A 10,134-nucleotide genomic window follows, 5' to 3' on the forward strand; every position below is an offset into this window, starting at 1 on the left:
TGGTCTTTGACCATTAATGTACATAATAAGAACAAAAACTCTAAAAAACATCTTGTGTGGACTGTTGATTTGATCTGAGACAATTGGACTTAGAATTTAGGCAACACTCCCTATGCAAAGGACTTGGCCAATGCCAACTTTTATGAAACCAAGTGCTTGTAATTTTAAACTTCATCTAATACATCATTGAAGATCTATTTAAGTTCATCTGCAACATGATCATTATGAAGCTGTTACTTTGAACTTGTGACTTGTGGAATTCATCTGTTGCATGGGCAAATTTAAAGAAGATCATGGAGTTGCTAAGCTTGGATGTGGCTATCTTTATTTGATGCCTTGCTCTTTAATTTGATATATTATGCATTGTTTGTTGATTGATTCTAATGTCCAAGGGAATTTGGGTTTCTATATGACATTCTTGTCTATTGGATTGCATCCCATCATTGGTCAGATCTTTTCAACTCTTAACTTTTAAATTTATGCTTAGGATTAGTCTCTTCATCTCCTCCCCATTTCTTTAATTTCAAAGTCTCTCCCCCCTTTTAAAAACTTCTTTGCTTGTGCTTGTTGTTTTTTTCTTCTAAACTTTGACCATATTGCAAACTAGAAACTTTGGCATTATGCCATTGCATTTTTAAACTTATTTTCTTAAATAAACTTAATTATACTTTACTTAAAACTTTCAAAACGCCAAAAAGAACTAACTCATTCAAACCATTTTAGGCCTTTTTGCCTTTCAAACTTAATTTTGTTAAAAGCAATGCATCCACTTTGAAATTTATACCACAAACTACGAGGTTTTAATCCCTCATTTTATGTTGGTACGTAGGCACAAGTCTGAAGGTCTTATCAAACACAAAAATATAATTAATGAATTATTTTCTCATCCCTCCATTCTATTTGTTTGTAAACATCATTTTATACCAAAACACATAGGCACACAAGAAAGGGCTCCCTAGGAGTACCTAGGACATTTTGGGTGCTAACACCTTCCTTTTGTGTAACCAACCCCCTTACTTGTAATCTCTGGAATTTTATTAGTTTTGATTTGAAAACTTCTTATTTTTGGGTTTTGTTCGTACTTTTCCCTTGGAAACAATAAAAGCACGGTGGCGACTCTGGTTTTATTGACGTCTAGCTTATCCATAGCTTGATAGTCATGAATTTACCGCTACAGATGCGTCTCGAAGAAGGTGTCCACGAGGGACAATTGGTTAAATAAGGTGGTTCATCTAGCGGCGTCAGAAAGTAAGGATTTCGGTTTCCTAAGAAGAAAAAGCAAGACGTCATTACGGTGGTACATAGAAGACCAAGGCAGAGATATCAACAACAAAATATTACAGTAATAGATCCATCCTACCAGCCACAGTTCTTGCAACCATGTAAACCACAAGTTCAACAACGACAACAACAACCTCAGTACATTCATCATAATACCCCGCAATCGCAACAACAACCTCAATAATAGGCCCGTCCACAATACAACAATAACCAAGTTCAAATAAGGCCGCAATTTGATCCAATACCTATGACTTACATGGAATTATTCCCATCTTTGGTCGACAAGAAACACATTCAAACTATACCTCCTCCCCCTGTTCCAGAGACACTTCTGTATTGGTACAAAGCTGACCAGTTTTGCGCTTACCACCATGGGGCACCCCGACATGATCTAGAAGACTGTTATGGCTTGAAGTCTGACGTCCAAAGATTGATCAAAAGAAGAATTATGTCTTTCATAGATGTCAATCCAAATGTACAAGTCAATATACTACCTCAACATGGAGGAGATTCTATCAACATGGTGGAAGGTTGTCCTGGTACTTTCACAGTTTATGATGTATGTTATCTAGAGGGAGATTTGGTTGAAATGCACCTTAAGTTGGGTGAGCTCATCTATATGATGCCACACAACTATGAGGCTTGCGGACTTTGTCGTACAACTCTTTGTGGTTGTCGCATTGTAAGGGAAGACCCGCAAAAAGAAATAGACAACGAACTTATCTGAGTTGATAGAAACCATAACTTCAATCAAGTCGATATGGTTGAGGGCTGTCAGAGTAATTACCAAGTCTATGATGTGATATTTGTGAGAGGATATTTGGTTGAGATACACAAAAGTTTATTTCTGCTTGCTTTTGTTCCATCACATGATTATACCACCTGTGAAGTTTGTTCGATAAACCCACGTGCATGTTCCCTTGTACGACAGGATATCCAAGGATTTTTGAACGCATGAATTATCACTGTTGTCCATCCCAGAAATTTCAAGAACAATGTTAATGTTATAATCCCTCAGTTCAATGTTCCTGAACCCTTGGAGATCACATTCGATAGTCACAACTCTGCAAAGTCGCCTTTAGTTATCTACTTACCAGGCCCAGCTCCGTACCAATCTGACAAAGTTGTACCCTACAAGTACCAAGCTACCATGATCAGAGATGGTAAGGAGGTTCCTCTACCCTTTATTCCTTTTGTCATCAACATTGCCGATTTAAGTGGAGTTACAAGAAGCGGGCGTGTATTCACTACGGTACCACCAAGAAATGTTGAAGCTTTAGTTGGGAAGAAAATGCAAGTTGAGGAATCAACTGTGAGCAATAAACCTAATGTTATGGAAGAGTCCAGCAGGGCTAATATCAATTCAGAATTTGATGAGGTTTTGAGATTAATCAAGAAGAGCGAATACAAAACTGTGGATCAGCTCCTACAAACCCCTTCCAAAATATCTATTTTATCCCTGCTGATGAGTTACGAGGCTCATAGGGAGGCTCTACAAAAGGTTCTTGAGCAAGCTTATTTCGACCATGATGTAACGATTGGCCAATTTGACAGCATTGTCGCCAACATAACTGCCTGCAACAATTTGAGCTTCAGTCATGAAGAACTCCCAGTAGAAGGCAAGGATCACAACATGGCTTTGCATATTTCCATGAATTGCCTTACTGATTCTCTATCCGGTGTATTTGTAGACACAAGTTCTTCACTCAACGTCATGCCAAAATTAACTTTGTCTAGATTGAATTTTCAAGGAGCTCCTATGAGATCTAGTGGGGTTATTGTCCAAGCTTTTGACGACTCCAGAAAGACCATCATCGGTGAAGTGGATCTCCCCATGACAATTGGCCCACATACCTTTCAAATCACCTTTCAAGTGATGGATATCCATGCTTCTTACATTTGTTTTTTAGGTCGCCCTTAGATCCATAAGGCAATGGCTGTCACTTCAACTCTTCACCAGAGGCTCAAGTTTGTAAGAAAAGGGAAGCTAGTCACAGTATATGGAGAATAAGCTTTAGTGGTGAGTCACCTATCATCTTTTTTTTTTCGTTGATGCCGACGATGGGATTGTAACCCAGTTTCAAACTCTATCTATTGCTGACAAGAACATACAAGAGAATGGAGCTTCTATTCGTTTCTTCAATGATGCACGACAGTTAGTCGAAGATGGCTCAACGAGCGGATGGGGACAAGTTGTGAGTCTCCCCAAAAACAAATTTTGTGAAGGCCTTGGCTTCTCAACTACACCTTCAAAGTTTGATCAACAAGACACGGTTGTCCGTCTTATTCAAGAAACTTTTCAAAGTGGAGGATTCATCAACCCTACTCAATCTGAAACAAATGTTGTCATTGAAGAAGACCCTAAAGAGGATGCACAAAGCTTCGTGACGCATGGGATAGTCTGCCGAAATTAGATAGTTGTTGACGTTCCTATGATTTTTCATATTTCTAAGTAATATTTTATTGTCATTTTAAAAATAAAATAAAAATTTCCTTTCGTTCTTCCCAAGACGAAAGAGTATTTTGTTGGGCTTTGTTTCAAGTTCCCATTATTATTAATGAAAATGTTCATTTTGTCTTCCATTTTGTTTTACTTTTTTCCTTTAGAAAAATGGTAACCTAAAACGAACAAAAAAATCACTTTCAATATATGCATGCAAATTCCATTACTTTTATCCTAAAAACAAGCATAAATCATGTGTGTAGATTAATCAATGTCACATCCATTGAAAGCAATGACCCTATACCCTCTCCTAACTTTGATTTCCCTGTATTTGAGGTCGAAGAAGAAAGTGATGAAGAGATCCCATATGAGATATCCCGGCTACTTGAGCAAGAAGAAAAGACCATTCATCCTCACAAAGAGCCAATATAAGTGATTAACTTGGGTTATGAAGAAGATCAACAGGAGGTCAAGATTAGGGCATCGCTCACCCCATATGTCAAGGAGAGAATGATAGATCTTCTTAGAGAATATACAGATGTGTTTGCTTGGTCCTATCAAGACATGTCAGGTATTTATACTGATATTGTGGAGAATTATTTTTCGTTAAAATCAGAATGTCCACCAGTCAAACATAAATTAAGAAGAACACACCCAGAAATAGCTCTCAAGATCAAAGAAGAGGTTCAGAAGCAGATTGATGTCGGTTTTCTTGTTACATCTGAGTATCCTCAATGGTTGGCCAACATAGTGCCCATTCCAAAGAAAGATGGTAAAGTTCGAATGTGTGTCGACTATAGAGATTTGAGTAAGGCCAGTCCAAATGATGATTTCCCTTTGCCTCATATTGATATGTTGGTTGACAACACTGCTAAATTCAAGGTCTTTTCTTTCATGGATGGATTATCTGGTTACAATCAGATCAGAATGGCGCCCAAAGATAGGGAGAAAACATCATTTATTACACCTTGGGGAACATTCTGCTACAAAGCGATGCCTTTCGGTTTGAAGAATTCCGGTGCAACCTATCAACGAGCCATGACGATGCTCTTTCATGACATGATGCATAAGGAAATTGAGGTCTATGCGGATGACATGATTGCTAAGTACAAGACCTAAGAAGAGCATGTTGAGTATTTATTAAAGTTGTTTCAACGTCTGAGGAAGTACAAACTCCGTATGAACCCCAACAAATGTACTTTTGGTGTCTGTTCAGGAAAGCTACTAGGCTTCATCGTCAGTCAGCAAGGTATTGAGGTGGACCCTGATAAAGTCAGAGCCATTCAAGAAATTCCCACACCAACAACAGAGAAACAAGTCAGAGGATTCCTCGGACGTTTGAATTACATCTCCCGATTTATATCTCACATGATTTCTACTTATGGGCCAATTTTTAAGCTTCTTCATAAAGATCAAGGTTATGTGTGGACTAAAGACTGCCAGAAAGCTTTTGATAGTATCAAGGAGTACCTGCTGGAGCCTCCTATTCTGATTCCTCCAGTGGAAGGAAGACCTTTGATTATGTATTTGACCATATTAGAAGATTCCATGGGTTGTGTGCTCGGTCAACAAGATGAAACTGGAAGAAAAGAGCATGTCATTTACTATTTGAGTAAGAAATTCACAGATTGTGAGTCTCAATACTCTATGATCGAAAAAACTTGTTGTGCTTTAGCTTGGGTTTCCCGTTGTCTCCGCAAATATATGCTCAATCATACTACTTGGTTGATCTCCAAAATGGATCCAATCAAGTACATCTTTGAAAAACCTGCTTTAACTGGAAGAATTGCTCGTTGGTATATGTTGTTGTCAAAATCTGACATTGAGTACCATGCCCAGAAGGCAATAAAAGGAAGTATCTTGGCTGACCATTTAGCTCACCAGCCAATTGATGATTGTCAATCCATTCAATTTGACTTCCCCGATGAGGATGTAATGTACTTGAAAGCGAAAGATTGTGATGAACCGTTGCCAAGTGAAGGGCCAGATCCAGAATCCCGTTGGGGTTTGATATTTGATTGAGTTGTTAATGCTTATGGAAATGTAATTCGGGCAGTCATTGTCACTCCTCAAGGTTCTCATATTCCATTTACCGCAAGATTGACATTCATTTGTACGAACAACGTGGCAGAATATGAAGTGTGCATTATGGGTCTGGAAGAGACTATCGACTTGACAATCAAAATTCTTGATGTATATGGAGATTCAGCTATGGTGATTAATCAGATCAAATAAGAATGGGAAACCCGTCAACCTGATTTGATTCCTTACAAAGATTATGCGAGGAGGCTATCAACTTTCTTCAACCAAATTGAATTTCATCATATACCTCGTGAGGAGAATCAAATAGTAGAGGCTCTGCCAACTTTATCCTCTATGATTATTGTGAACCGGTGGAATGATGTGCCTATAATAAATGTTTTGCGCCTCGATATACCTGCTCATGTGTTCGTCGCAGAAGAGGTCATTGATGAAAAACCATGGTATCATGATATTAAATGCTTTATTCAAAGACAAGAGTACCAACCCGGGGCATCAAACAAATATAAGAAGACTCTTAGAAGGTTGGCTGGTACCTTCTTTCTGAATGAAGACGTGTTATACAAAATAAACTTTGACATGGTCTTGCTCAGATGCGTGGATAGACACGAAGCAGACATGCTGATGACGCAAATTCATGAAGGATCCTTTGGTACCCATGCCAATGGACATGCAGTGGCTAAAAGGATGTTAAGGGCGGGTTACTATTGGCTGACAATGGAATCTGACTGCTGCAAATATGTGAAGAAGTGCCATAAATGTCAGGTTTATGCTGATAAGATTCATGTGCCTCTGATTCTTTTCAATGTTCTCTCCGCTCCCTGGCCTTTCTCTATGTGGGGCATCGTGCAGCGGTAAATTCATGACCATCAAGCTATGGATAAACTTAACATCAATAAAACCAGAGTTGTCACCACGCTTTTCTTGTTTCCAAGGGAAAAGGGAAAACTACGAACAAAACCCAAAGATAAGAAGTTTTCAAATCAAAACTAATAAAATGCCAGAGATTACAGGTAAAGGGGTTGGTTACACAAAGGGAAGGTGTTAGCACCCAAAGTGTCCTAGGTACTCCTAGGGATCCCTTTTTTATGTGTGTATGTGTTTTGGTATTAAATGATGTTTGCAAGAAATAGAGTGTGGGGATGATAAAATAATTCACTAATTATATTTTTGTGTTTGACAAGACCTTGGGACTTATGCCTACGTACCAACATAAAATGAGGGATCAAAACCTCGTAGTTCGTGGTATCAATTTCAAAGTGAGTAAATTGCTTTTAACAAAAATTTAATTTTAGAAGAGGCACAAAAGGCCTAAAAGGGTTTGAATGAGTGTTATTTCTTTTTGTCTTTTGAAATTTTAAGTCAATATGATTAGATTCATTTACAAATTTGATTAAGAAAAAGAGTTTGAAAATGCAATGGCATAAGGCCAAAGTTTCTAATTTGCAATAAAGTCTAAGTTTTGAAATCACAAGCAAAGAAGGTTTTGAAATAGGGGAGAGATTTGAAATTTAAGAGATGGGAAGGAGACGAAGAGACTAATCCTAAGCAAAAATTTAAAAGTTAAGAGTTGAAAAGGATCTGACCAATGGGATGCAATCCAATAGACAAGAATGTCATATAGAAACCCATTTTTCCCTTGGACTTTAGAATCAAGCAATATCAATACACCAATAACAAGATGAAGAGCAAATGCATCGAATAAAGATAGCCACATCCATGCAAGCAACTTCATAGTCTTCTTCATGATCTTCCCCATGTATCAGATGACATACTCCATGAATGACTCAGAATAATGCATTAGACACAGGTTCAAAGTAACAGCTTTATCAAGACCATGATGCAGATGAACGCAAATAGATTCCAACACTTGCATCAGATGAAAGTTCAATTCACAAGCACTTAGTTTCAAAAATGTTGGCATTGGCCAAGTCCTTTTGCATAGGGAATGTTGCCTAAGTCTAAGTCCAAGTCTCAGATCAAATCCAACAGTCCACACAAATATTTTTAGGGGTTTTGTTGTTTATTAAGTATCTTAAGGTCAAAAGACCACAAACACAAACAGAATACACAAACAAGTATATACAATCACAATATATGGCTCAAATGATCAAAGTGAAAATGGCATTAAAATAAACATGTTAAATGGAATGTATAATGACAAATGATAAATGGGTTGAATTTAAAGTGCATAAAAATAAATGACTTGAAATTAAAAGTTAGTCAAAAGTTAGTTGATTAGAAGTTAGTGAAGTTTTGCTTTTCAATTGTTTTAAGTCATTCTTTGGAGAACCCTCGTCCCTCTATTCACAAGCATGGATCCTTGAACCAAGACATCTTCCAAAGGAAGGAAAAAAGGCCAAGTTTCCACACAATACCATGAAAGGGGGGAGAGTTACAATCTCACTTACTAGAATGTTATGCCTTTGTGTCAAAAATTTAGCGCTATGTTAAGCAATCATAATTGGACTTATGTAGAAGTCACAACTATCTGAGGCCGAGCAATAAAGATTTTGGTGTTAATGCATGTTAGAGATATGGTATAATGAACCATACTCCTAAAACATACCACACACAAAAAGAAAATGACAAAAGGGTGGACCTAATCTCATCCATACTTGTATTGGTTTTTCAACCAATTAGCCTTAGGATATTGAGATGTCATTGGTCAACGAGAGGAGTAGGATAGAAAGGGATTGAAGAAGAAGAGGGAGGGGAAATGAGACAAACACAAATTGGTCATGGGAGGAATTTTATTAAATTAAAATCATTCATTCATTTTGGGAGATGAACTGTACATTTCATCAATCCTCTAAATCCAATGATTTTAATCCAACAAAAGTCAAATCAACCTTGACCAAGGCCCAAACACAATAGTCAAACTTCACAAATCAATAAAAATAGCTCAACACAATTTATTTTCAATTAAACAAATTAAAAATTAATTAAAAATGCATTAAATTAAATTATGTTTGATCAAAACCTAAAACCTCTTCAAAACACCAAATAAATGGCCAAGAGATTTATCATAGGTCAAACAAGGTCAAAGGATCTTGGAGAAAAAATTTCAATATTTTTGGAAAGTCATAAGTATTTTTAAACAATTAAAAATATGCACAAAAACAATTAAATCATGAAAAATATTAATATTGATCCAAAAAATAATTTTAATTCAGAAAATGAAAGAGAAAAATATTTGAAATTTTTGGTGAAAGTCCCATATTTTTGTATCAATATTAAAATTAATATGAATTAATGAAAATAAAGCATTAAAACTGAAAATTCAGAAAATCAAAAATACGTGGACCATCTGATCTCCCTCATTAATTGAGGTGACATATCAAATGGATCAGAGTGTGTTTTCCATGTGTTCCCTAGTCAAATGACTTACATGTGTGGTAATCACTTTGGATGGCTAAGCTTAGAACACAGGACTCAGATTAAAGGGTTCTGGACAAGCCAACACACCACCGGAGCCATGGCTCGGGTCATCTTCTCCGGTGAGGACCATCAGACTGGTCCAAGCTCAACTCAAAGAAAAATGGAAAATGAGTACACTATTTTGAAGTAAAAATGCTTAGGAGCTCGAATCTGGTCTCAAATTTGTCTAACTCCAAGTATATAGGAAGATACAGGGAGTTGAATTTTGAGGATCATGATCTTAGTTGCTTCGATTTGACCTCTAAGCAACTCAATCTTGTTGCCTATATTGGTAGGACTTCAGACAACCAAAAATCAACAAGAATAGTGGAGAAACAAGAGAGAATTGAAGAGTGGAAAATCTAGAAAATTACCTTCAATGTAGCTTCAGATTGGCACGATCTTGCTCTCAATTATGCTTGGCCTTGCTTCAGATGCTTGATGGAGTAGAAATGGATCAAATAAAGGGGTGGACTCTTGGAGTTTCAATCTTAAAAACAGTGGGAGATTCAAACTCGATTTTCAAAGAAAATCCTCAAGCTTATCCTTTAATGGTGAGGGTTTAGGGTTGCTGAATTAAAGATTGCGCGCCAGGGTCATTTTTGAGTAAGAAAGGTCTTATTTATAGGCCATGAGATTGATAATTGCACACTTCCATTTTTGGCAAAAGTTTGAAAATCTCCCTTGCATGCTTGCATGAGTGTGTGATAGGCCCATCAAATGATGCACTTAGGTCCAAAATTGAGTGTAAGCAATGCTGGAATCATGTTGTCAAGCCATGCATTCGTGTATGAAGGGTTGAACTTGAAATCATCCAAATGGTCCTTCAACTTTAACCCATGTGCAAGTGCCTTATACTTTGTCCAAATGAGATTATTTTAGACTTTTTGGAAAGGTTAGGTCAAGAGGAACAACTTTCATGTTAAACACTTTTTCATTTGAAGCTTGTA

At 37.1% G+C, this 10,134-nt stretch overlaps 1 protein-coding gene across 1 annotated transcript; it reads left to right on the forward strand.

Annotated features, from left to right (window-relative positions):
- The first annotated feature begins 1,528 nt into the window (after nt 1-1,528).
- On the forward strand, nt 1,529-3,695 carry LOC127131882 (uncharacterized). The gene is made up of 3 exons (XM_051060773.1): nt 1,529-1,963; nt 2,300-3,154; nt 3,360-3,695. Exons 1-3 carry the CDS (start codon nt 1,529-1,531, stop codon nt 3,693-3,695), a joined length of 1,626 nt encoding a protein of 541 aa, XP_050916730.1.
- Nucleotides 3,696-10,134: the final 6,439 nt, after the last annotated feature.

This window comes from Lathyrus oleraceus, chromosome 3 (genome assembly GCF_024323335.1).
Source record: "Lathyrus oleraceus cultivar Zhongwan6 chromosome 3, CAAS_Psat_ZW6_1.0, whole genome shotgun sequence".
In the NCBI taxonomy this organism is placed as follows: Eukaryota; Viridiplantae; Streptophyta; class Magnoliopsida; order Fabales; family Fabaceae; genus Lathyrus; species Lathyrus oleraceus.

Bases quoted from the DNA above. Each gene is read 5' to 3' on its own strand.
- LOC127131882 (XM_051060773.1), top strand. From the start codon at position 1,529: ATGACTTACATGGAATTATTCCCATCTTTGGTCGACAAGAAACACATT. The intron at 1,964-2,299 runs GTAAGGGAAGAC...ATAATCCCTCAG, and splicing joins CTCTTTGTGGTTGTCGCATT to TTCAATGTTCCTGAACCCTT. The intron at 3,155-3,359 runs GTGATGGATATC...ATTGTAACCCAG, and splicing joins CCTTTCAAATCACCTTTCAA to TTTCAAACTCTATCTATTGC.